The 25,481-nt window shown below is 61.4% G+C and overlaps 6 protein-coding genes across 6 annotated transcripts; 3 read left to right on the forward strand and 3 right to left on the reverse strand.

Annotated features, from left to right (window-relative positions):
* Positions 1 to 1,050: 1,050 nt before the first annotated feature.
* Positions 1,051 to 1,928, reverse strand: PLICBS_001008 (uncharacterized protein; the record flags this gene model as incomplete). The annotated part of the gene is made up of 2 exons (XM_018317927.2): positions 1,051 to 1,800; positions 1,914 to 1,928. The coding sequence occupies 2 exons, from the start codon at positions 1,926 to 1,928 to the stop codon at positions 1,051 to 1,053; spliced, it is 765 nt and encodes a 254-aa protein (XP_018183452.1).
* A 5,216-nt stretch (positions 1,929 to 7,144) lies between these two features.
* On the forward strand, positions 7,145 to 7,818 carry PLICBS_001009 (uncharacterized protein; the record flags this gene model as incomplete). Its single annotated transcript, XM_065599702.1, has 2 exons — positions 7,145 to 7,402; positions 7,462 to 7,818. The coding sequence occupies 2 exons, from the start codon at positions 7,145 to 7,147 to the stop codon at positions 7,816 to 7,818; spliced, it is 615 nt and encodes a 204-aa protein (XP_065455774.1).
* A 904-nt stretch (positions 7,819 to 8,722) lies between these two features.
* PLICBS_001010 (uncharacterized protein) lies at positions 8,723 to 10,240 on the forward strand (the record flags this gene model as incomplete). The annotated part of the gene is made up of 3 exons (XM_065599703.1): positions 8,723 to 8,740; positions 8,827 to 9,269; positions 9,334 to 10,240. 3 exons carry the CDS (start codon positions 8,723 to 8,725, stop codon positions 10,238 to 10,240), a joined length of 1,368 nt encoding a protein of 455 aa, XP_065455775.1.
* Positions 10,241 to 14,499: 4,259 nt separating this feature from the next.
* On the forward strand, positions 14,500 to 16,642 carry PLICBS_001011 (uncharacterized protein; the record flags this gene model as incomplete). The annotated part of the gene is made up of 3 exons (XM_065599704.1): positions 14,500 to 14,632; positions 14,732 to 16,050; positions 16,103 to 16,642. 3 exons carry the CDS (start codon positions 14,500 to 14,502, stop codon positions 16,640 to 16,642), a joined length of 1,992 nt encoding a protein of 663 aa, XP_065455776.1.
* Positions 16,643 to 17,870: 1,228 nt separating this feature from the next.
* Positions 17,871 to 22,201, reverse strand: PLICBS_001012 (uncharacterized protein; the record flags this gene model as incomplete). The annotated part of the gene is made up of 6 exons (XM_018317923.1): positions 17,871 to 18,058; positions 18,161 to 18,898; positions 18,966 to 19,140; positions 19,193 to 20,254; positions 21,042 to 21,609; positions 21,669 to 22,201. 6 exons carry the CDS (start codon positions 22,199 to 22,201, stop codon positions 17,871 to 17,873), a joined length of 3,264 nt encoding a protein of 1,087 aa, XP_018183448.1.
* A 536-nt stretch (positions 22,202 to 22,737) lies between these two features.
* On the reverse strand, positions 22,738 to 24,206 carry PLICBS_001013 (uncharacterized protein; the record flags this gene model as incomplete). Its single annotated transcript, XM_018317922.1, has 2 exons — positions 22,738 to 24,129; positions 24,186 to 24,206. 2 exons carry the CDS (start codon positions 24,204 to 24,206, stop codon positions 22,738 to 22,740), a joined length of 1,413 nt encoding a protein of 470 aa, XP_018183447.1.
* Positions 24,207 to 25,481: the final 1,275 nt, after the last annotated feature.

Raw genomic sequence — 25,481 nt, forward strand, 5'->3', positions numbered from 1 at the left:
TATGGCAGCGGCACATGGTCTCGAACCCTCGATGCGGTCTGCACCGTCACCGTACCAGCACGGTCACGCTTGAGGCTGGTCTACTATCACCAGTGGCATGTAGGCTTGTAAACTTGGTTTGATGGGGCCTGTGCCCATGAAAATTCACGATTCTGGCTTGCTCTCGATACAAAACTGCACTGTACCATGACACATGTATCTCTTCATTATGTGCCGCGCACCTGGCATGGCACGTCGTAGTGGCGTCATCCATTGACGCAGGGCCTTCTTCGGCCTGCGAGCCGACGGCACCGGCCGCGGCTGCAACTTCATGGTGCTAGCCGCCTCGGCGCTGGACCGCCGCACCGCCGTGCCGTCTCCCATTCCGTCTATCCAGACCAGGCCATCATGGGCGTCGCTTCCGGGGTGCGCTTGCTCTTCTCGTCGACATTTGTGATATTGTACTCCGTCTTTCTTGTATGACCGACCGGTGCAGTTCGCAACGCTGCATCAGGCTTTGCGACCACAGGCTAGAGCCCAACCTTAAAAAAAGAGGAAGATACGAAAAACAGCTGGTCCCTGCCGCCACTCGCTGACGTCGCCTTGCCTGTCTTTCATGCCCGCCGCAGTCGCTAGCGCCGTACAATTTCTGTGCCGACTGAACCTAACGGCTAGCGCGGCCTCCTGACAGGAACGCGCTCGTCGCTTCGATTGTGTTCGGCGCCAAGGTCGTCGTCGTTCGTCGGTGCCGAGCTGATCGTGTCGACTTGTTCGTGGCCTTGGCTCCATAGAAGCAGATGGTCCTAATGCAGTCCCATACATCCTAGCCCCCAGATGCTGTTTCGGACGGGATAGGCAACGTCGGCCGTCGGTTTCGTTGATGTCGTTCGGCCCATGTCCCAGTCGCCTGATTTAAGGTTTCGCGGAACCGCTGTTGCCAAGAACCAGCTTCGTGACGAAGAAGAGATTACTCCGAACGACGGCCATGACTCTGCAGCTCTTCCGCTTTTCCAGGCCCCTGATCGAGGTTCGCCGAGTCGCCTTGGAGAGCGAGCTCTCCCATCACTGAGATCAGCAACTGCCGCCCGGCGGACCATAGCTGCGAGTCGTCGGGTCGTTGTACGGCGGGATGGAGTAGTGGTAGTTCATCGCTGGTCGGCTGTCCAGGGGCATCGCTTGCGTCGGCTGTGTCGTCACGATGGTCTGCCGAGGGTCACCGAGCAGTTGCTGGTGCTGTTGGCCGGCGAAGGGGTCGTGCCGTGCAGGGATCGCGTTACCGAAAGCTGGCGACGTGTACTGCGCTTGGTTGGGCGTGCCCATGACGGGAGGCGCGACGCCCATGGGTTGCGGATGGTGACCGTACGCCGCCATGGTCGTGTGCGCGGGGTCCCACAGAGACGAGCTGGCCGTCGAGGCGCTGGCGCTCGATGTCTCTCGGCTCGACTGGCTCGGTAGCGGAAACGCGATGCCCGGCTCCAGGCCGGCGGGTCGCCGAGGCACGAGAAGCTGCTGGAGAGACTGAACGGTCGATCCTGGCTCGCCCGTGCGAAAGGATGTCTGCGCGGAATCCGGGGTGACGGTTGCGCCGGACTGAAGGTAGTTGGCGATGTACTCGTCGCTGAAGCCGTATCGGTTGAGGAGCTCCCTCAGCTGCTTGTTCTCTTCCGCGACCCTTCTGGCGGCCACCTGGACCTCGGCCGAGGCCTCGATGCCCTGCAGCTCGCAGGCCCGGAGCCGCTGCTCCAGCTCCTGCAAGTATTCTTTCCTTCGCGCGCGTGATCTCCTCTGATTGTCTCGGATGCGGGCTAGGTTGGCCTTTTGCTGCAGCGCGGGAGCAAAGGGGGTCAAGGGTCAGTTCCTTGCACTCCTGGTCTCGGAACGAGACGGTCGAGGAGATAAGCGCCAGCTGGGCTCGCAGTTCGAGAGGTACTTACTGCGGGGGTTGACATTTAGCCTTAACGTTTTGTTCAACCGCGCTGGGCGGCGAACAGCTCTCCTTCTCGCGCCCTCGTGAAGCTCCTCCTTTGTCTTTCCTCCCTCCTTGGTGTAGGCGAGTGCGCGCGCAGGTGCTTGGTCGGGAGAGATAAGGCGCGGGCCTAGGTCAACCAACGGCGAGGCAGTATACCTAGCTCAGAGGAAGCTATGCGCAGAGGCAGGCGGTAGTCGAGATGGGCAAAGTGAAAGGGCAAAGAAGGGAAGACCAGGGCAAAGGGGGGTCCTGGTCTAGTGCCAGGCACGTTGTCGAGATCTATAAAGGAGCTGCAGCTTGGTCGGCATGATCTTCAAGGCCCAGAGGGTGTGGGCGAGGACGTCTATGTATGGGAGTTGCCCGAGAAGAGAAAGGGACCGGGGCCAGCGGTCGAATGGGGTTGCAGATCGAGAAGAATGGGATTTGAGTCGTGCAGAGTTTAAAGTGTCTGCCCCGATCCGCCGTTGCCCAACGGGCGACTCAAGTTTAAAGCATCCGACAGGCCCTGATTCAAGGGCCGTGTCCGACAAGATCAGAGCACGCCCCGGGACCACACGCGCCGGGGACCACAGGCTGGACTGGACGAGACTAGGCTGCCGAGGAGGGCGATGGGGAACCGTCGTCGAGCCTGACGACTAAAAGGCAATAAGCGGGGAGGCTTTCGCTGGGCTGGAGACGTTATACCAGACGACGCTAGTAGGGAGGTCGAGGGAGGGCCAGGGCCCCGTCCCGTCGGTGCAACAAGCTGAGCCAGCAGCCCAGCCTTCTTCGGCGTGTGTGCGTGCGTGCTCGGTGCTTGCTGCCGCTGCTGCCCGGGTACGGTACGGACAGTCTGGCCTGGGAGCCGGGCGGACGAGCGAGCCAGCGGCGACTGGGGGGGTGAAGTGAGGAGCAGACGCCACGGACGGGACGACATTGCCGCCGCCGCGGAGGTGGTGGGCTGAGCATCTTGCTCTCTCTCACCACGCAGGCCCGAGTGACTCGCGCTCCCGCTGCCTCAACTGTCTGCCGTCGCCCAGTGCCCTGATCCGCCAAGTAGATGTATGGCTTGGTAGTAGTACCACCCTTGGCCGTGCAGACGGCCTTGCGAAGGCTAATGGGCGGGCAAACGTCACAGAGTTGTCGAACCGGTGGCCCGGGTGTGCCTCTGGCGCTCCATAGGCCGGGCAGCTCGACGTGGGATGCATGGGCCGAGTCTCGACGCGCTCGCTCTGGCGTCCATTGTCCATGCAGCCGCCAAGGTGCTCCGGGGCCCGCCGCCGGCAGCCTCGTCGCCGTCTACGAGTCCAGGCAGTGCCGTGTCAAGGTTCGACGAGGCTTTCGTGCCGGCCTCCTTGTTGCTTTTTGGCACACGTGCGAGCTTTCAGCTTCTTGAGCCGCGACAGCTCGCAGCTACGGGACGAGACGTGAAGAAGGGGCCATGCGCGTTGGCAGTCAGCAGACGGGGCGCAACGAAGGTTTGAGGAATGGGGGGATAGAGAGGCGCAGGGGCGTGTGCGTAGCAGGGGGGCAGGCCGTCAAGCGTCCTGGACCAGCGTCAAGCTCAGGGTGTGGGGGCAACGTGGGAAGGACCTGGCACCTGGGGCTTGAAAGCCCAGCAAAGAAAGAAACAAAGCGCAGACCTGGATGGATCAAGCTCGCTCGCGTGGCAAGACGAGCCGTATTCGCAATGCCTGTGCGACCCAGACGGGCTGCGCGGCGGAGACGGACGGCGCTGTCGACGGCCAACGAGCGCTTCCTCGTCGCTGCGCTACGCATCCAACTTGCACAGGCCGGCCCGCCCGCATGGCAAGTCGACACGGCCAGCGTCCGCGAGCATCACGATTCCCAGGTGCCAGCACCTTGGCAGGGGAGCTAGCAGCTGACAGACAGCGCGAGGATTGCGCGAGCGGGTGCTCCACGCACGCCCGGCCCAGCGATGGCGTTCCCTATCTCCACTCCCATGGCTGGTCCAAATGTCGGGGAATTTCCAGGAGGACGGGAACCAGCAGGCTTTGTGGAGGGCCGTCCTGGCGGCGCGCCAGTACCGACGACGGAGTGACATTTTGGTAAATGAATTGGGGGACGCGCAGCACCAGGCCTGCGGGGAGGCCCTCATTGTGTCGTTCGAGCCGGCGCGCTGCCTCCCAAGAGGCATTTCCGTTGCGTTCGGTCCCCTTCTTGCCCACTGATGTGCTGCGCTGTTCTGTGCTGTGTCCTGTGCGCGTGCCGTGCGGCCCCGTACTGCGTAGAGCGCTGCAGACTCGGACGCGTCGCGGTCGAGACGGCCGACGGCGGCGCGGCGACCAACAAACCACCCTCGGCCGTTGTCCTGATTCCCATCAGGTGCTTTTGGCGCACCCGATGCGTTGCCTCTCGTCGCACGTCGGCCGTGTCCCCAGCAGCGCGGGGCATGGCTGCGTGGCCAAACACCAGCAAGATCCGTATGTTGGCTTGGCGACAGCAGCTGTGAAGACTCTGTCGCAAAGTTTTTCTCGGCCAGACATAGGCTGCGGCGAACGGCGGCGGCGGCGGCGACGATGCAGGTTGGCAAGGCGAGGATGCTGTCACGAGAGCTGAATTGGGGGGAGTGCCGGCGAAAGGCTCTCTGGATGGCTCGCCACACTCGACCCAGGTGAGGAGCCTGTCAAGCGAAAATGTGGCAGTGGCCGAGTCAAGAGGGACCCCTACAACCCGGACTGGGCGGGCAGGAAGGCCGGGGGGTGTGTGGCTCAACTGGCAGCGGCCACCTACTGGCCACCCGCGCCCGCCTCCCGGGCTACGCGACTCTGGCCCAGCGGCCGGACAGCCTTGGCGCCGCCGGGCCCGGCTTCGGCAGGTAGAAGGTAGGTGCCCTCCACTGTGCCTTCCACTGCACCTCAGTCTCCAGCCAGGAGCTCCAGCAGTTGGTACCGCACCTGCAGCGACCTGCAGTGCCCTGTCGTCACCGTGTAACCGGCGGCCCGACAGAGGCGCTGGCCGGCAGGTAGCGGTCGCCAACGACAGGCTCTATTCCCGGCAGCCACACCCAACACTGCAAGGGAAATTCGCCCCAGAATCCCGTTCCGTGAATCATGGCATTTTCTTTGCTTGCCTGCTGCCACCACCAATTCCTTACCCGGCTGAATCTTGCTGCACGCTCACGCCTGCGCCTGCGCCTGCATCTGCGCATCGGCATCGGCATCGGCTCCTGCATCTGCATCTGCGCAGGTCTGCGTCCCCTGGGCTGACCGCCAGTCCGACCTGTCCAACCGCACACGTCCGCGTCGCTTATGGCTGCTGAAGGGCCGCGCATCCGCCCACACCGGACGGCGTTGCCGGCACGGGATGCCAATCCAGGTTTGCCTCTCGCGTCGAGATCCTTGCGAGGGATGACATCTTAGGCTCGGACGCTGCCCGTCTGCGTTCTGTGATACCATATCTGCAGCGGGCAACATTCCGCGCAGAGCCTCTCTTTAACACCGACTTGCTGACAACCGCAGGCGTCCACTGGTTGCCATGGCCTTCAGCTGGGCTCTGTGGCCAGTAGAGCCTCAATACGACCAGGCACCTTTGGCGGTGCGACCTCAGCATTTGGTAGGCTGGCCCCGTGTCGTATTGTCCCGAGTCCGAGGCTCGGCCAAGGCACTTTGAAAACCAGTACACAATCCTTATCTTTGCAATCTTGGCGTACAGCCCGAAGATCTCAGCTCGGGGAGAGATTCCGGGGTCTGGCCTACGTGATTCGCGACATAACTTGACGGTCGAGAGCTGACTTACCAGCAAATTTGGGATATCGGCTGCGCCCGAACCGGACGACCAGGCGCCTCGAGCCCACGCTTCCCGGTCGTGCTCAGCGACATCTGAACTGTGGCATATCTCCGACATTCGATCAACTTGCCTGATGGGTATCCTGCCCCCGTCCGCGTGGGGGACATGTCATGGTATTCCCCCATTTGACAACGCAGATGCATCTCGCGGCGCCAAACTGAGGAGATATTGGCATGCCCCACCCTCGTTCAGGGTCAAAACGTGGCGTCCCGCGGGTTCGCGCAGTCAAAGTACGTAGTGGTACGAAGTATACCGTCCCAGCGGTCGGCCGGCGAGGCCTTTCTCGCGGTTTGCTTCTCGAGTGGGGTGTGAAGGGGTCAAAGGCGGCCGATATTGAGTTCACCAGTCGACGAGCAATCTTACAAGTCGTCGCGAATCGCGATGTCTTGCGCACCAAGGGGTCCCTCTCCCCCGCAGCAAGTGACATTCGTGGGACGGGCACCTCAGCATCGCTTGATCCCTTGTTCGCTCGCTAGCCGCCGCTAGCGAGGCATCATCCTGCCGCGTAAATTACGAGTCCAGGGCAGGCTCCCTTGAGCCAGTAGCTGTTGTTCCACCAGTTAAGCTCTGCAGGTGCGCAGGTGCGCAGACGCACCTGCCTGTCGTTCCTGCAGCTGTCCACAGGTCCTTCCTTGGCAGACAGTTGCGCCTTCTCTCCTGCGGATGGTCCAAGGATGTTCTCCACCCAATCGGGAAGCCGTTGGGCTGCTTACCTGCCATGTTTGCCCTGTCTCCGCCGCCTGGAATAGCTTGAGGCGACGTCATTCTGGGCGGCCCAAGTGCACGGTTCGACGGCGCCACCATTCCGCGTTCAGGCTGCGCGGATGCCGCGCTCTGGACAAGCTTGAACACGCCATTTCCTGTCGACAGGGCAGGTGCGCTGTAGCTTGCAAATGCGACGTCTCGATGGCTGCGCCGCCAAAGTCGGGCTCGCGACATGCACTTGTCGTAGGGTAGCCCTTCATGTTGGCGCTCCTGAGACATCGGTTCGCCCTCGTTTTGACCCCTACGACATTTACAGCGTGCAATGTCAACCCTGATCAAGAGAATGGTTGTCCTAGCCAATCGAGCGACTGCAGTCTCTAAGGTAGAGCGCCCTTTGGGAACAACCTCAACTGTGTGATGGGTTTACAAGCTCATTTCAAGGGATCCTATAACTTCGATCCCTCGTTATGGTGTTGCTGGAATCACCATGAAGGTGTGGTGCGAGCTTGAGCCTGTGTTTCACCTCTCCGTTGGCATTCATCCCTTCTCGTGGGTGCGCGACCATCCTGAGTGATGTTAAAAGCGACGTGAGCCCGGGCAATAGAAGGATTTTTTCGCAGCGCAACGCAAGCATCAACCGACAGGACTTCCTCTGTGCACATAATTCTTCCTCCGCGTAAATATCTCTCCGCAAACGCCACTATGCCTTCTCTGAAGACCTGCCTCATGGCGGCGGCCCTGGCCTGCCTGTCCTACGCCGACACCATCAAGATCACAGCAACAAGCAGAACCACGTTCGATCCCGCCACCGTCCACGCCAAGCAAGGTGACACTCTCGAGTTCCACTTTCAGTCCCGAAACCACAGCGTGGTCTCGGGCGCGTACGAGAACCCATGCTCGCCTCTGCGCCTCGGCACCGGGTTCTTCTCCGGCTTCGTGCCTGTCCAGAGCGGCGAGTCGGTGAGCACCAAATTACGCATTGTTACTGGGTGAACTGCGAATCTAATGCGCTCAAACAGAACCAGACATTTCGCGTCACTGTGACTAACACGGACCCCACGCCTTTCTACTCGTCACAGGGCGACGAGTGCATCAGGGGCATGGTTGGCATCATCAACCCCAATAACGACAAGACCCTGGAAAAGTACAGGAGCAAAGCCGTGACCCTGGCTGGCTCTATTACGCCCGGCAACAACGCGTACGGCGGGGACATGGTTGATAGCAACAGCAACACGGACAACACGGGCAACACGGGCTGCAACGCCGGGGGGAACTCGCCCAAGAACGGTAACCCTGCCCGCGGGATGGCCGGTGTTGTCCAATTGCCCATCACGTGTCTTCTTGGGGCTCTGAGCATGGCAGTTTGGATGGCATGATTATTCGCCTCTCCCTTTGACTATGAAGTTGTTGCAATGAATGGCGACCTGGGCTGGGCTTTGAGGAGCGGGAGGCTAGGGTCTAGCTAGCCGTGTGTGGCGGCTGTGGCGGACGGTCACTCCAACGCTGCGGGTCGGGAGTCAGGACCGTGAGGAGAACCTACACTTCCCTGTACGACTAATTAGAGCATTGGGCGAGCAGGAGCTTTCGGCGTCTCTAAAAATAATAATAATAATCAAAGATCGATTCACTGATGGAGATATTGGTTCGGGCCACCGAATGGCCGAGGTCGCCCATCGCTTAAACCACGGGCCGACACGGAGCTTCTTCTAGCCCCCGGGCTCCGCCCTTGCCCGCAGGCTCGGCAACTCCACGTGGGCGCCATTCCGCATCCCCGTGACGTCGTTTCACTTTTGACATCCGGGTTCGGCTTCTTCCTCGCTCTCCCACCTGGTCTGCAGGGCATTTTCGGCATATTGGGGACTCTCTTTCTCTTGCGCGCACGCGCAGTCAGTCCTTGTTCTTTCTGCGCGACCATCACCTTCGTCAGTTCTCGTGCGCGCCCTTTCATCGCCATGCGGGGCGGCACGGCGCGTCATGTCCCTCTGCGCCGCCTCCAGGCCACGGCCATGATCGCCCTGCCGCAGGATGCGGTGCCTCTGAGGTCCTTTAGCTCGATACGTGTGGTCGCACGGCGGCAATCGCACGGCAGTCTCGCCCGCGTCGCACGCGCGCATGCAGAGGGGGGGAAACGGCCAGGGTCGCTTCGAGGGGCCCCCTCGCGACCGGGTTTGTTTCGACCAGGCACACCGCGGTTCTTCGAGAGCGTGTCAAACGATAGATCTTCAAGTTGGGGCCCACTCGAGGAGTACGATCAGCGGGTAAACGAAGGCATCCTGCGCAATGACGAGCACCAAAGAGGTGAGTTCGCCCTTCGCTTTGCAGACCGCTTGGCGCATGGCTGACTGGGCGTGCCCCTGCCTCAAGGTATAATTGAGAGTTTACAGCATCTCCACGACGAGTTGCGCGACTACCACGCTCCTCCTGTCGTTCACCCAAGCCTTGACGTGCTCAAGCCCGCCAAGAAGTCCGTCTTCGCCTCCATATTCGGCAAAGGCGGAGGTGCCGGCGCCGGCGCGCAAGCCATCGGCGCGATTCCCAAAAACCTGCCGCGGGGTCTCTATCTCTACGGCGACGTGGGCAGCGGCAAGACGATGCTCATGGACCTCTTCTACGACACCCTGCCACCGTCGGTTAAGACGAAGACGCGCATCCACTTTCACAACTTCATGCAGCTCGTTCACAAACGGCTGCACCGACTCAAGATGGAGCATGGCAGCGACATCGACGCCGTGCCCTATGTCGCGGCCGACTTTGCTGAGCAGGGCAACGTGCTCTGCTTTGACGAGTTCCAGTGCACCGACGTGGCAGACGCCATGATTCTTCGAAGGTACGAAGCGATGGCGCTCTGCCAAAACCTTTGAGGCTTCACCTCCGCTGACTTTACAGCATAGATTGCTCGAGGCTCTCATGTCCCATGGCGTTGTTCTGGTAACAACGTCGAATCGTCTCCCTGACGACCTCTACAAGAATGGCATCCAGCGCGAGTCCTTCATCCCCGCCATCAAGCTGCTCAAGAACCGCCTGCACGTCATCAACCTCGACTCGCCAACCGACTACCGCAAGATCCCGCGCCCCCCGTCAGGCGTCTACCACACGCCGCTCGACCAGCACGCCGCCTCGCACGCCGAGAAGTGGTTCCGCTTCCTCGGCGACTCGGAGAACTTTGCGCCGCATCCGGAGACGCAAAAGGTCTGGGGCCGGGACATCTACGTCCCGCGCGTCAGCGGGCGCTGCGCCTGGTTCACGTTCGACGAGCTCATCGGCAAGCCGAAATCGGCGGCCGATTACCTCGAGCTGGTGCGCTGCTACGACGCCTTCATTGTGACCGACGTGCCGGGCATGACGATCCGCGAGCGCGACCTCGCGCGCCGGTTCATCACCTTCATCGACGCCGTCTACGAGGGCAACGCCAAGCTCGTGCTCACGACGGAGAAGCCCATCACCGAGCTCTTCGTCTCGCGCGACGAGATTGCCGAGGCGCTCCTCGACGGGGAGAGGAAGATGCGAGCCAGCAAGGGCAAGGCGGCCGCCAAGGACGGCGACGCGGATGTCGTGGAGAAGACCATGGACGCGGTCATGGAGGACCTCGAGCAGGGAGGCGCGGACAAGATCAAGGACTCGGGCCTCTTCGCCGGCCAGGAGGAAGCCTTTGCGTTTGCGCGCGCGCTGAGCCGTCTTTCCCACATGGAGAGCAAGGAGTGGGTCGAGCGAGGCATGGGCCTGGAGAGCAAGGGCGGCAAGCAGGACCGCGACAACTGGTCCAAGACGAGGAGTCGGCAGATGGAAGATTCTATGTAGGCTTTTGCTGGGAGACGCGAGGGCGGTACTGTACTACACGATACCCCGGGGGCGGCGGCGGCGGCGGCAGAGCGATGAAAGTGTGTTGTCTTTTGCTTCTCTCGCTATGAGCGCGAGATTGGGTGATTTGGAGAAGGAGGGGACGAGTCATCTCATCGGCAATTTTTTCCGATGCACATAGCGATCTGCGTATAGACGAGCTATAGAGCCGGACGGGGACAATATGGGACGATGAATGATTCCAAGACATACAAAACCTATGGGCCCAAGCGCCGGTGCTTCTATCGTGATGCAGGACGTTCTCGAGTTCGCGGATCGTCACCCTCGGGAGCTCGTTCCGGGGCGGTATGTGGGCCGGGTCAAGCACGGGGCCGGTGACCGGAGACCGGGGACCCCACCCGGCCGACCCGGCCGAAATTGAGAGTCACCACCCTACACTGCCGAAATCTGGCCTCCTGGCCTCGAAGCGGCCGTGCAGACCTTGCGAGACTTCAGCAGCTATAGGACATCGGTAAACGACTACCGAGCTGGGCTAGGGCAAGACGCCTCTACTCAATATTTGCTGCATTTACACACTGGTAGCTGGCCGTCCTGCTGTCGTAGTGCGGGCGCAATCCCCTCACTCAGCTGGACGCCATCCCCAACAAGTCGACCGATCCGTGCGGCACTTGCGCAACGTCCGCTCCGGGCGATCGCGTCGATATGTACAATGCACGCACGGTCGCGACAGGACCCGTTCCTGCTAGAATGTAGTATTCGCGCAATTGCTTAGATGCGTCGTCGTCGCGGGAGGCCAAGCAACAGAGTTCAATAACATGCGAATGGCCGGTTCAGGAGCCGGTGCGGCTGGTGTGCTGAAACGCCAGACGGAAACCTTATCGTGCCCGCGCACGGAACCGTAGTGCCTGGTTCCATGGGCACGCGCGCTCGAACAGCGACAGAGGCAACGCTACCGTGGGGGTCTGACAGGTGAGCTGGAAACAAAGTGAAACAGGACTCGGATGGCACCGACAAAATGGCCAGCTGGCACCTGTGGGACTGTCCATCAGCCAAGCATCCAAGACGCATCAAGGACAGATTACGTAGCATCAAGCAGCCCTGAATACAAGGCCGTCCCACACAGCGCCTGACGAAGGGGAAAGAAGCGACGCCGTGGCGTCACTCTCTCAACTGCCAGAAATCTGGCCAAAGAACACCAGCCAGCAGTAGCGCGGTGAGCGGCCAGCGCAAGAGACGCGACTGCTAAAAAAAAGTCTCATATCGGAGATTGAAGGGCACTAGCTGAAGGCGGGAATAATCGTCCCCAGCTGTGCGGCGCCAAGTTTATCGGGCGTGTTTCAAATGCCTGCCTAGCTCACACGACGGGCGCGCGGCGGGTTCGCAGCCTTTTTGCCCAAGCGACCTTTCTTTTTGGGGGTTCGGTTTGGAAGGCCCAAGGAAGAGGGATGGAACGGAGCTGCGGGACGACAGACACACACACACACGGACACAAGTCTCGTGCCGGTGACGCCGAGGACGAGCGAAATGGCCCCCCAATGCGCAAGGGATAGATCGACTCATATTGCGCAGAGACAGCGGTAAGGCAGGGCGGATTGGCAAAGGAACGTCGCGCAAATTGCCCGTGGTCTGTCGGTCAATGCTGCGAGAGAAAGTCGGTCAGAAAAGATGGGAGGAATATTACTTGGGGCTTTTCAGGACCGGATCCCAGCCAGAGCTGAGAGCCATCGTGATGCACGTTGACATGCGGCGTGCCCAGGGTGCAGACAGAAGTGCGGCGGAGTGGGAACTGTGGCGAGCAACCGTTGACGCTTGGCGGCGACAACATGGCGGCGGCAACGTGGGAGGAGCGGAAGCCTCGGCCAGGGTGCTCGCATTCACACCAAAGATGCGGGCGATGACCATTCAGGCAAGTCGAAGACGTTTGATGCTGCACCTCGAGTTCCGGGCCAGCCCGTCTTCTGCAGGCCGGGGAGCCGAGGGCCTTTGTCGACGGGAGGAGGAACCGGCCCAGCTGGTGGGTTTATATCGAAGCCATTGAATTCAGATATTGTGAAGGGATGACCCCTCGAGAAGCTGCGCTCAACGCGGATCGCGCGGCTGATGGGCGAGGCGAGGGCGAGGGCGAGGACGAGGGTGAGGGCGCGAGGCCTAGGGCGATGACGATGCTGATGCTGTTGCTAATGGCGGGCGCGGGTCCCTGGCGCCTGCTGCGTGGCGCTGGCGACAAGAACGGCAGCAGTGGGACCCACGCCCCGTCCTCGTTTGCGCCCGTGATGAGGGGGTCGAGGAGTGGAGCGCACGGCCCCGCCTGGATTGGCTGCAAGTCATGCGCGTGCCTGGCTAGCAATCTCGTTTCCTGATTGGGGACCAATCAGGCCGAGAGGGTTCCTGGACGCTGGTGGGGGCCGTGCAGAGGGGCCCCTTGCAAGGCCCCTGCGAGTCCCCTGTAAGGCACACACACCCCTGATGCTTCCCGGCCCAAGCTGTTCCTGGCACCTTCCGGGCTGTGAGTGACAGTGTGCGAGTGTGCTGTGTGTTGCTGGGGAGGGTCTCGCCGCTTTAGATGCTGACGAGTCGCGGCGCGTGATGGTGGAGTGATGAGGTCGACGTTGTGCAGGAGCATGCATCTCAGTGGCCTGTCGCACAGCGGCCAGACGCCGTGACGCCCGCTCGGAGATGTGCATGCGATGTCGAACGCTGGGCTATGCACGGCATGTCAGCACAGGGCAGGGGATAGCCGGCTGCGCCCGCACAGGCACTCGGGACTCGGGAGCGCAGGCCGATATGCGCGTGCCGTCGTCGAGATGCTGCATGAAACCGGCAACGAGGCCGAGCAGCTGTCGAGGGCCGGCGAAACGTTGAAACACAAAAAACAAACGTCCGAATGCAGCACCGCAGAGGCATGATATCGAGCACGTAAGGTGATCAACAGTCCTGCACCTCGTACCGCAGACGGGTCTGCAATACGAGCCCGTCGTACGTTCTGGACATTTGCACAATGGGCCCATTCACCAATGGAATGGAATGCACAACTCGCGTGTGCTCAACGGCGGCGCATTGTCACAATGGAGGGGCGCTTCTGGAGACAATAAGCCACTGACTCACTGGGGGGATGCACCGGGCACCTCCATTTCAACAAACACGAGGGCCGTTAGGGCGGCGGAGGCACCAAGCCACTAACAGTGCGGGATCGTCCACCGCAGCCCTGTTCGACGGCCCCCCTGTTCCCTGCTCCCCTGGGCTGCTCGACAACCTCCGTCACTCGATCCCCAGCAACGAGCGAGCGAGTGAACGCCCAGGGCAGGCCAGGGCCAGGGCCGGGCGGCACCGTCGTCAATCAGACGGCAGCGCACATTCTGCCGGTCCCTGCGGCCCTGGTCACTCGCTCGCTCGTCAGATTGCGCCGTTCCAGGGCAGAATTACCACCGGATGCCCTGTGCCCGGTGGCCCCCCCGCTGGCTGACAGCCCGCAAACCGCACGATCTCGCCTGTAATCAACACCAACACACCCTTCCAGGTTCGCGTCCCTCCGTCGGCGCCAAGGCGGTCCCAGCCCAGCGGTGCCCGTGCCCCTGCCCAGACGGACGACCGACCCAGCAAACCTTCCAAGCCCGAGGTGCCACTCCTCCTCCTTCTAAATCGAATCCTCCTCCTCCCTCTCCCTATCCTCCTTCTCCACCATCACCGTCCGTCCGTCCACTTCCGCTGCCACCTCACGCAACGCTCGTCCAGCGTGAAACTGCGGGTGCGTGCGCCAGCGCCATCGACGTGTGAGTGCGTAAAACACCAGCAGCGCTCCGAGCCGCCCAACTCCATCTGCGTGTGCGCCGGTCCGCTCGTTCCGTTCATTCCTCCCGCCCGCCGTTCCCTACCAGAGCAAAAGCCTCTCGGACCAGAGCCTCAGAGCAGAGCTTCAAGACTCGCCATCGACCGTCGTTCCGCGCAACCGCTGCCCTTTCCCGCTCGGCATCAGGTCCGGCTCGCTTTTCCACCCTCCTTTGACAGGCCCAGCAAACAATCACTCAACTCCGCCTGCGGGTCTGAGACAACACTCGCTCGCTCCCGACAATAAACACGCGCATCGCACGATAGCGCGCCCATACATTCGTTTCTCCCTCGACTCGGGATACCCTTGGCATTCCAGCCGCTTCCCGCGCCACTCCCCTCAAACCCCTGAGCGGCTGATCGCCCGCGAATTGGAGCCGCCCGCTGCTTTTGACGAAATCGTACTTGACTTTTAATTCCGCCTCCCGGCCAAGATGCCGCACCAACAACATCGCCATCTGCACGACAGGCGCGACTTCGGAGACGACTTCGACCGCTGGATGGACAAGATGAACCCCTTCAAGGACAATGGCGGCGACAACAATGGTAAGGCCAAGAAGAACCAAGGTACAAGGCCCCGTCGGGCAATCCCCAGCGCTGCTTTGATCCAAGATGCGCCGGGGTTGGCGCGGGCCTGTTGATGATTTCCGGCTGACTAGGTAATAGGGGATGATGCCACGGCTGTTCGCACCGTCTACAAGACCATGGCACAAACCTTCAGTGGTCCCGTCGCCGGCTATTCCACCGTTGGTCAAGCCAAGGATACGCCTACGCAGAGGCCGCCGCCGCCGGCCTCTACCCCAACGTCAAAGCCGGAGCCCAAGACAACTTCCGCTGAGGAGAAGAAGCAGCCGACGACGACCAAGGAGCGCACCGAGAAATCGTCCATGCCCACGGTGATTCGTGAATCTAACACGCTGACTTCGGTCGATTCCGTCATTGCCAAGGCCACCGCGGACCCCTCGATGTCGCGCAGCACGACCCTCGGCGACAGCGAACTGTCGTCGACTCTTGGTGTCCCTTCGTCGAGCTCTACCGCCGACTCGTCAACTTCTGACAAGGGCGGCGACCAAGGTCCGAGCGCCGGGGCCAAGGCTGGCATCGCCTTTGGTGTTCTCGGTGGCCTCCTTTTGGTCGGTCTGCTCGTCTTCTTCTTGGTCAACCGCCGCCGCAAGGCCGCCGCCGAGCGCGAGCAGATCGACGATGATGAGAAGTTCCACGCCGCTGTTGCTCCTAGCGCGAGCCCCTTCGAGCCCGCCTCCGAGTCTCGAGCTGACCCCAAGGCACCGCGGATCAGCCTGCGTCCCGTCACTCAATTCCTCCCCAACTGGAACGGTCTCGACAACAAGCGCTCCAGCAAGGGGGCCGGCATGATGCTCGGTGCTGGTGCCGCTGGTGCTGCTGGTGGTGCGTCGGCGCGAGCTGTTGGTGGCAGCGCTTGGGAGCGTCCGGGCACGAGCCAGAGCACCAACCCGGCCAACCCATTCGGCAACCAGGCCGAGCGAGTTCCGAGTCCCATCAGGGAAGAGAGAAACTACGACCGCTCCGGCCCGTCTCCGGTCTCTGGGCCCGTCACCCCCGTGTCCGGTTCGCCGCCGAGGCCTGAAGACCCACTGACCGCAAATGGACCCGTTATCGCCGCAGCCGCCGTTGCCGGAACTGCTGCCGCCGCGGGCGCAGCTACCGGCCTGGCTCGCAAGACGTCCATGCGCCATGGTGGCCCGAAGAATGTCGACCTGACGCTGCCCCCTCCCCCTGGCCCAATGCCTCCGAGCCCTGCTGGAACCGAATTTAGCGTATCTTCCATGCCGCCCGGCACCGCAGCTCCGGCCTCTAACGGCGCGGCCGCCATCGCAGCGGCGGGTGGGCCCCAGAATTCCGCCGTCCACCGGGTGCAGCTTGATTTCCAGCCTACACTGGAGGACGAGATGGGTCTCAAGGCTGGTGAACTGGTCCGTCTGCTCCACGAGTACGACGATGGCTGGGTAAGACTCCGTGTACGCGATTCTGTAGAGACCAACGTGCTAACTCCAACAGGCCCTTGTCATTCGCCTGGATCGCTCGCAGCAGGGTGTTGTGCCTCGAACCTGCCTGTCCACCCGCCCAGTCAAGCCCCGCCCTCCTCCAGGAGCCGGGCGACCCGGACCTCCGGTGGCCCCCAACGGCCGGCCCCGAGGACCGAGTGTCAGCAACGGACAGCGTCCAATGACTCCGCAGGGCATCCCGCACGGTGGCCGACCCGGCCGCCCCGAATCTCCGTCTCGCCCGCGCATGGGGCCGCCCGGCCCTCGCCCGGCCTCGCCGGCTGGCTATGGCGGTCGACCCCAGTCGCCCATGGGCATGGGACGTTCGATGAGCCCGGGCCCGCGAGCACAGTCCCCAGGACCCAGGCAAGGCCCCCCTGGCCGGCCACAAAGCCCCAGCGGCTCAACCCGCCGCATGAGCCCGCCCGGGCCGAGCCCGATGAACCCCCAGTCCTCTCCTCCTTCGCCTCAGGAATCCACGCCTCAGGGGTCCCCCTCTGGTCCTCCCACGGGACCAGTTGGCCGGAAGCCGGTCCCCGGTCAGGCTTACTGAGCGGGCTACCCTCTTGAGCGTCTGGCTTGAAGCGACCGACTTTGGCACTCCCAGGTCGGTGTCGCCTGCAGCAAAAAGAAACGGCGTTTGGAGACGTGGTGCGGCATGGATACCGCACGACGCAATTTTGTGCTTATGATCCTAGACGATCGATGGGACGCATTTTGAGCATTTCAACCTTCTCGACGCTCTTTCACTACCCATTTTTGGAACCGACCTTTTGGAGGCCTCGAACTGAGGTCTTCTGGAGCCGGTGCAATTTCCCTGTTGATATATATCCTTTTCACATACGGTCGTCGGCTGGCTTTCTTGGTCCACGGCACCTATTTGACCGACGCTACGAAGTATGGACGGAAGGACAGGACAGGACACTTGATCCCCATCACGACGATGCAAGCTGGAATGCCGGAACGCCATACTCGTAATTCCCGAATGTCTATTTGCTCTTTTCCGACCTGCGTCACGTTACCGGAGAAGAGCATTGGGGTGTGTTCAGTTCCAGCCTGCCGAAAGCAGTGCTGGATTGGGGTTGGTGGCGGGCGGCGATGTAGTAGATGGGGAGGGGAGGTAGAGGGGATGATACGCCGCGCCAGATAGGAATGATGAAGACGTTGCTGCAACGAGTCTGTGCTTTGTGCGTCGCCAAGTGATTGCTCAGGCTTTTGAATGGCCGCTCGCTTTTGTGTCACGCCGGCTGGGAGCGGCACTGTAATGTTCATGAATGACGAGGGGAAGAGTCAAGACACGCATCCGCTAGGAATCCACTCCATACGACGAGATCGAATTTGTCGGAACATAAACCCCCCCTCCGCAGCCGGCTGCCTGGGACAAAGCTCGGCCCCCTCCCTCTTCTCCTCGGCTATCGGAAGCACAGAGGCGGACGAAACAATACCAGCCCGGGCACAGAAGACCCCCGCAAGTGGGACGGACGTTTGACCTGCGGCAAGGCCCAAGGCGATGGGGATCTCGAGGTTCGAAACGGGGTCGTAGGTGAGTCCGTGGAGGGGCGGGGAGCGACGGGTCATTGTGGGTGTATGGTGAGGGAGAGGCGTAGTGGCGATGCCCTGTACTGCCACCGGCGGCGCCTAAGTAGCCGTCACGAGAGCTCAGTCGTAGTGTCGAACTTGATTCTAGCGACAACCTTCGTCGTCATCCTTTGAATCATAGTACCTGCTGCGCTTCTCGAGAAGAGGCAGAACCTTCGTACCGCCAGCACAGGCATATTCTCCTAAGACACAAACTTGCCGCCACAGCCACCACACAGGTCCCCCGTTGAGTCCACGGCCGTATCCGGGCCCAGATACTCCCTCGCAATGGCCGCCAGCTCAGATACCTTGAGGCACCGCAGCCCGCACACGGCGCACTGGCGCGATACCCCGGGTGCCATGATGGCGAGGCCCGTGGCGGCGCATGTCGCTGCGAAAAGGCCTGCGTTAGAATAACCTTTCTATAGGGCAACGACGCCGGAGAGAGAGAGAGAAAGAGAGAGGGAGAGGGAGGAATGTGGGGAGAACTTACCAAACGTGTGCCCGCTTTCGCACCGGGCCTCCTTGCCCAGCGCGGTCAGCTTCGTATCGCAAAATACGCATTTCTGCCGCGGGGCCACGTCCCGGAAGAGGTCGTGCAGCGGCGCGGTGCTCAGCGGCGCGGACGGGGCTGCCGTGCCGTCGTCGCCGTCTGAGGAGGAGGGCAGGATGCTCTCGACGTCGCCCTTGCCGCCGTACACGGCCTCCCAGAGGCGGCCCTCCGTCGTCAGGCCCTCGGGTGCCACACCACGTACTGCCCCTGTCCCCGCCCGTGCTTCACTCGGAGCAGCGTCACCGCTCGCGTCGTCATGCCAGCCGAAGAAGACGCTAGACCTCGCCCGGCGGTGCGCATGCAGCGTGTTATGCCTCGTCACGAGCGCCGCCGTGGTGCCGTCCCCGGGCGACGCGGCGAGGCCCCAGAAGCGGAACCGGTGCGGGTGCACCCTGGAGAGCGGCTCTCCGTCGTCGCCGTAGTCATCATCACCGTCCGCCACTTCTTCGTCCTCGTCGGACTCCGGGTCCGAGTAGTCGCCCTGCATGACGGCGACGCGCGAGCCCGTCCGCAGCGTGAGCCGCCGGACCCGCTCCGCCCACTGCGGCAGCGGCATCTCGCCCTCGGGCACGTTGGTCTGGTACCAGTCCTGGTTGGTGGCGGTGGCGGAGAGCCTCACGATGGAGTATCGCGGTGCGGGCGGCTTCTCGGCCGGGTTGGGCCGGTGGACGACGAGACCTGTGGTCGTCTCGTTAGCATTGAGCGTGGTTCGGTTCGCAAAGGGGAAAGGGAGGTCGAGACGTACCGGTGATGGGGTTGGTCGATGCCTCGTCTTCGCTGGCGTACAGACTCGAGCATTCTTCTACAGAGTGACGCGCGATGCGGCTCACGCTGCCGCAGAGGTCCACCTGGAACGGCTTCGGCACGAATGGCGTGGCGATGATGCCTCGCGCCATTCGCTTCTCGCCGTCTGGCCAAATCTTCACGCCATTAGCATCTAGTGAAACGTATCGTGACGTCCAGGGAACTTACAGCATCTTCCCACTCGACGAGGGCATCTGTAGAGAGCGGCATGCATATCCCCGTCGTGTCCGCTGCCTCGACCTCAAGCACCGGGTCGTGTCCAGCCTCCCAGTCGCCCTGAATCGTAACCCTGCGGAAGCCGACGTGATCTCGCGCAATGTACGCCAGGGTTGCTGTCCGAGAACCTGACTTCACATACCACGGGCTCCATCTCAGGCCAAATGCGCTCCCGCTGGGTACAAAGTCGGCTTCGCTTGTCTCCGTGCCCCTGTGAGGACCGCTGCCGTCAAATCGAGCCAGCTCCGCGAGCCTCCACGCATACTCTTCACCGGAGGCACCAGGTCCCTGCGTACCGGGACAGAGCTGCACGCTCATAATGACGACTTCTCTGTGGTGGTTGACATAGGCCAGCAGCGCCCGCCCCGACGCCACCTCCTTCGCCCACGAAAACGACACGATCCTCTCCTTCATGTCTCGGACGCCGTCCCTGCCGCCGCCGCCGCCGCGAGCATCAGGGACGGGCATCCTGGCGCCGATCCCCCACAGAATCTTCCAGTTGCGAAACGTGCGCGCCGTGGCGCTGGCGTTGATGGTCGAGCTCGTGTCGATGTGCTCCCCCAGCACCACCACGCTGCCGCTCGTCGTCAGGGCCGCGAGGACCGGGCGCAGACTATGGCCCAGCCCACCAGGCGACCATTCCACGCGCACGACTTGGCCCACCGCCGCGCCCGCGCCCGTCACCGGCCCGCCTCCCACGCCATGGAGCTTGAAGTCCTCGCTGACGCGCGCGCCCAGGGTCTTGACGCCCGCCGAGGCGCAGAGCTTGGAGTTGATGGACGGGTCGGGCTGAATGAGGCCCGCGGCGTGCAGTGCCATGGAGAACTGCGGGTGGGCCACATCGCTGCCCTTTCCGGTGCCGGCATCGTCGCGGCCGACACTCGTGGGGAAGTCTGGGAGGAAGACGTGGATAGAGTCGTCGAGGGCGACGGCCAGCTCCGCGTCACAAGACCACGACAGGGCGTGTGGCGTGAGGGGCCGGAATCTGAAATACAGACTCTCCAGCGGACGAAGCTGGATTATTTAGTCAGCGCACGTAAATTGATGCAAGTAGCTGGAGATCGGCACGATCCTCCAGAGCATCTTGATAAACATGCTCCTGTGATGCCTGAAGCCCTCACGTACCTTTGCGCGGTCCATCATGCCGCGTCGTTATGGCTGCCAGGGAGCGCTTGTACGGGCCTCATGGACCTTCCATCACGCGTCCCATGCAGATATCCCCTAGCCGATCAATATTGCTGCGACTCCCTATGCGACAGTTGGAGTTGCAAGGTCGTTGACTTCAGTCACTTTGACCCGAATTGCAGTGAAGTTGACCGCTGACTAATCGGTCCGCACGCTGGAATGACACCGCCAGGTCAAATGGGCTCCGTCATTATCACATTCACATTGATGATTGTTGGAAGTAAATATGCCTGAACGCATTTTTATATGTTCTGCGAATCTTCATTAAAGCGCCCGTGTCGTGGATTACATGCTGGTACTTAACCCAGCAAAACAGAAAAATCATTGCCTTACGCTTGTATGCCGAACTGATCCTAAACACCACATGGCCATCTATGGCATAATGGCGCTTCTTGTGCCAACTTCCCACCACCGTGTCGACCTGATGTCCGACGTATTTGAGACTTGTCGGACAGGTCGTAGTCTCAGTCGCGAAGAGCTGGTGATGTGCACAAACACGTGTTTCCATGAACGAAGCCCCCGTGTTGGGTAATTGAACTTCGTACAGACGTCATCATTCCAAAAACGATCCAAGTCCCCAAAGCAGGGCACATCCAGCCAGTGCCGACGCCCCTACAACCTTCTTGGTCCACCAGTTATCGTCCGTCAGTGCCGTCGCGCCCTGGACCCGTTTGACGGGTTCCGTCGGTACGCTCGCGGGCACAGAAGTCACGTTCTTCTGCGGCCCAACCTCCTCAGCCTCCCGCTCTCTCAACAAGGATATCGTCTTGCTTAGCTCCAGAAGCTGCTCCTCCAGCGCCGAGTCCTTGGCGCGGTCCACCTCGACGTTCTGGATATTGCCAAAGAAGTCGGTGATGAGCCTACTGCGGGCCGCGTCCGCCCCGCCGGGGAACAGATCGTATCGCACACCCGCGTTGGAGTGAATCTTTTCGTAGTCGTAGCTGTCGAACAGGTCGCCGACCGTCTTGGGGCTGTTCAGGTCCTGGACTTGGCTCTCCAGGAATTCGAGGTTGTAGTAGGTATAGCGGTCGATGACGGCGACACCGACGTCGTTGTCGGCGTGGTGCGAGTACGAGGACTGGTCCAGCTCGGAGGAGCCGGTCGCAATGATGTTTGGTGAGTACAGCCTGCTGTACATGGTGTTTGCCTGGCAGGTGTCGATCATGAAGAGAATCTCGTGGTATCTGGCCAAGGTTAGCATGTCTAAGTGGTGCAGCGCTCAGGGCAGGCATTGCAAGCGAACCTCTTCTTCTCCCACATCTGCTCAAACGCGTCGGCGAGATCGTACGCGCCAATCTCCTCGGCGTCCTGGAACTTGAGGAACTCGTTGCCCCCGTGGCCCGTCATGTACACCAGGATATTGCTCCGGTCGTCCGTCAACAGCCGCTTGCTGCGCGGCATCTCGGCGCCCACGCGGTCCGTCAGCAGCCGGATGAAGTTCTCCACCGTCACCTCGTACCCGCGATAGTCGACTTCGATGTTGTCGCCGTACAGGTCCACTGCACGATCCGAATTGCTGTACACCGTTCCGGGGAACGCGTTGCGCGGGTTGCACGCCATGTCGTCCGGTAGCATCAGTATGATCTGCGAGTCTGGGATGCCCAGTCTCTTCACGGTCCGGTACATGGACAGCACGTTGGCGAGGTGGCGGTAGTTGAACCAGAACCGCGACGTGCACACCAGCACGGCCCAGTTGCTCGTGTGTTCGCTCAAGGCCACCGACGCGAGCGTGGCCAGCGCCACGAGGGCGGGCAAGCGCATGTCGAGAAGCTTCATGCTGGGCGGCGGTTGATGATTGTTGTTGTTGATAGGAAGGCGGCTCCTCTCGAGTCTACCGCGTCCCGTTGTCGTGGTCCGTGTCCATCGAAGACACAGCGGTGGGTTGCACGTCGACGATGGCGGCGGATGATGCGAGGTTGACTGATGCTGGGCGAGGCTTACCAATCTGGGGAACCGTGGCATTCCAACCCCTGCACTAACAATTATGCCAGGCGCCAGCAGACCCGCCCATCCGCAATGGGAAGCACTTTGCATGCGGGCGTCACGACAGCGGCTGTCCGCCCGAGGAAAATGGTGCCAACACCAAAAATCCAGCGAGAATCTTGAAAAACTTTTGGACCAAAATTGAGCTCATTTCATTAAACTCACGCAGGCAAGAACGTCTCCCGCTAGCTAAAGGGTATCTAGTCATGCAGCAATGCTGTCCATCTCGCCCGAAGGCCCAAACCGAACTCCGTTTTCCCATTGCACCTCGCCGACATTAGAGCACTCCAGAAGCATCAGCGCACTCAAGGGTCGTGCTGATACTGCAGTCAGTCCACATCATCCGCCATCATGTACTCGAGAAAGGACGAGCCTGGGTGCGACTCCCCACAGCAGGGGCAGACCCCTTCGTCCTCACTATCGGCATCTAGGTCGTTAATCTCGTATCCACTAAATCGCGAGAACTGGATCCAGATGCGCTTGTGTCCATCGCGAGACGTGGGCACCTTCTTCCAGATGACTGTGTCCTCGTCCCGGGTGGAGGTTGGGTGACCCTGTTCCGCAGGTGCGGGGGGGAGGGCGCCCAGTCTCTGGTGGTTGCCATTGAAGTGCGCAAGATGGTCGTCGACCTCGTCTTCATCGTCGTAGTCGGAACCCACAGGGTTTCCTTTCCACGCCCGGATGACTCGTGCACACCACCTCTGACCCGACAAGGGCTGCAAGTGCTTGGAGTGGGCAATGAACGAGGCCGGTCCGTCGAGGTAGAGTCCTTCGTCCTTGAGCATGCCACTGAGTTCGGCAGACGCCTTCATGCCGGCGTCGTCAAAAGGCATTCCGGTGATCTGCAGCTCGTTGAGCGTACATCCGAGCTCATGGCTCGCAATGTCATGCAGCTCGGAGCCGGAAAAGGGAAGCAGCGTGTCCGAGAAGTTGACGAGGTCCATCCGCAAAGTCGCCAACGCAGGGAGCAGTCTGGGGCGAGGGTTTTTCTTGTCGCGGTAAGTTGGGTCATAGGGGGCCCGAAGAGCGGCGAGGAAGTCCACGATCTGGGTCCAAGTATAGCACCGGAATCCACCACGCACAAGAGGCGTCTCCTTGGGCCTCATCTGGACCTTGAGGTTCTGATCTCGCTTCAGGTCGGCATGGTAGTACCGCTCCAATTTGTGTTTGCGACGTTGGTCATCATAGTAACGGGCCACGATGCGAAGGCGAATGCTGGTAATTTTGTGGCGAAAGCTGGGGCTCAGTTCCGCAAAGTGACGGAGGGCCTCAGGGGTCGTGAACGTGAATTCATTACATTCCCACAGGTATCGAGTGCCCTCGACGTGAAGTGCTCGACAGGTGGCCAGAAAATGAATGGCAATCTGATTGCCTCTGGTCTTCTCGCGCTCAGTCAGGTGATCGGACGTGGCGGGGCTGAGGGGATCGATGATGGACTGCGCGCTCGTGAGAGCGAATTTGAGGATGCGCAGGATGATCTCCGTGGGCAGGTGTGGACGGCCGAGATCATGGGTCTTGGACGATCGAGTCCGGCGCTTGTTAGGGTCTCGCTGCTTGAGATGGGCTTGCGCAACTGGGGACCAGGAGATGCCATTCTCTCGCAGGATGCGTTTGAGTCGCAGATTCTCCTCGCTCAACTCCTGGTTGGCACGCCGGAGAGGAAATTCATAAGAGGCCTTGGCCTGGTCCTCCTTATCCCGGCACTCCCAAGGGAAGACTGTCTGCATACACTGGTTAGCAGGGGGTACGTCGAGCCTGAACCCGGAGGTTAATGTACCACTGGTGCAGATGAAGCCATTCCGCTAGGCCAGGCGATGCTCAAGTGTTTGGCAGTCTCTGGTGGCGGCCGCTGGCAGCAGGCTCGACGAACGCACAAGGTGGTGTTTGATAACAGACAGACAGTCCGTGACAGCGGGACAGATGAGCTGCTGGATCCCCAAGGTGACGGAGGGTTCGGAAGCGGCCGAATGCGCCGAGTTAAATCGCCTTGCCGGGCCGGGAGGGAAATGTCTCAAATAGCCTCCACGGCGAAGAAAGTCCTCGCGCTGGCTGTGCTGAGAAGGATGGTTGTTCAAATTGGAAAAGAAAGCCCGCTCTGGCGCACGGGAACAAGGCAGTAGTAGTCAAAAGTCGCTCAAAGGGACTTGCCTGTGGCACATGAATTCAGATGTGGCAGCAGTCGTACATGGCTTGGTATCGGTCGGTGCCGTGGGACCAGTGACTCGACGGGTGATGGGGAACGAGCTCGGTCCCGCAGGGAAGGGTCCAGGTGCTGGCGGAAGTGGTGCAGGGCGGCAGCCGGACGGGATCTAAGTTGGGGGAAGAAGAGAAGGCGTCTGCATCCGTGGCCGCTGTGGCAGTGGCTTGATGGCGGATGCCGGGGGGAGACGAGGACACGCGGTTTGATTGTGAGGAGAGAGGTCGACTGATGCCTGGGGGGTGGATGAGATGGAAGAGAAAGGGATTGATTGCGGGCTCACGAGGATGTTGGGAGTCCAAGCCATAGACGAGGCGTCAAGGCTCGTCGAGAGGCAGGTGCAGGTGTGGGCGGGCGTGGGCCAAGGGCCGAGGAGCCGTGGGCGGGCAATGGGCAGTGGTCGCGGTTGCTCCTTCTGTGTCGGGCTGGCGCTGGCGCCCGGCTCGCGGTGGCCAGCTTGCCAGGCTATGACCAGGCGCCGGCGCGGGGAAGGAGACGGCTATTGCGCCTTCCTCGACTGCAGGCAATGGCGCTCAGATGGGTCGACACGACGTCATGTGACGCGACCGTGCCTGCCTCCTCGAAAGCTTCACCCGTCCTCCTCGGCCACTTACAGATGCACTGCTAACAAACGAGCACAGAGCCGACGGGGAGGAGGATTGCGGGCTCCCAGAGCTTCGCCTGCCATTAGTCGGGCGCTGGCGAATCGCGGAATCGCGGAATCGCCTGTGGATCGAGGGGCCGACTCCAGCGGCGGGCTGTGCCTCTCTCCGTTTGAGTCTCGGCACGGTCTTCGACGGCTTGGGCCGTGGGGAGGAGATGGATGCACTGACGCCGCAAATGCACAGGCCGACATGGCAAAATTTACTCGTACTA

Source organism: Purpureocillium lilacinum (assembly GCF_023168085.1).
Source record: "Purpureocillium lilacinum CBS 284.36 DNA, scaffold_1, whole genome shotgun sequence".
Lineage (NCBI taxonomy): Eukaryota > Fungi > Ascomycota > Sordariomycetes > Hypocreales > Ophiocordycipitaceae > Purpureocillium > Purpureocillium lilacinum.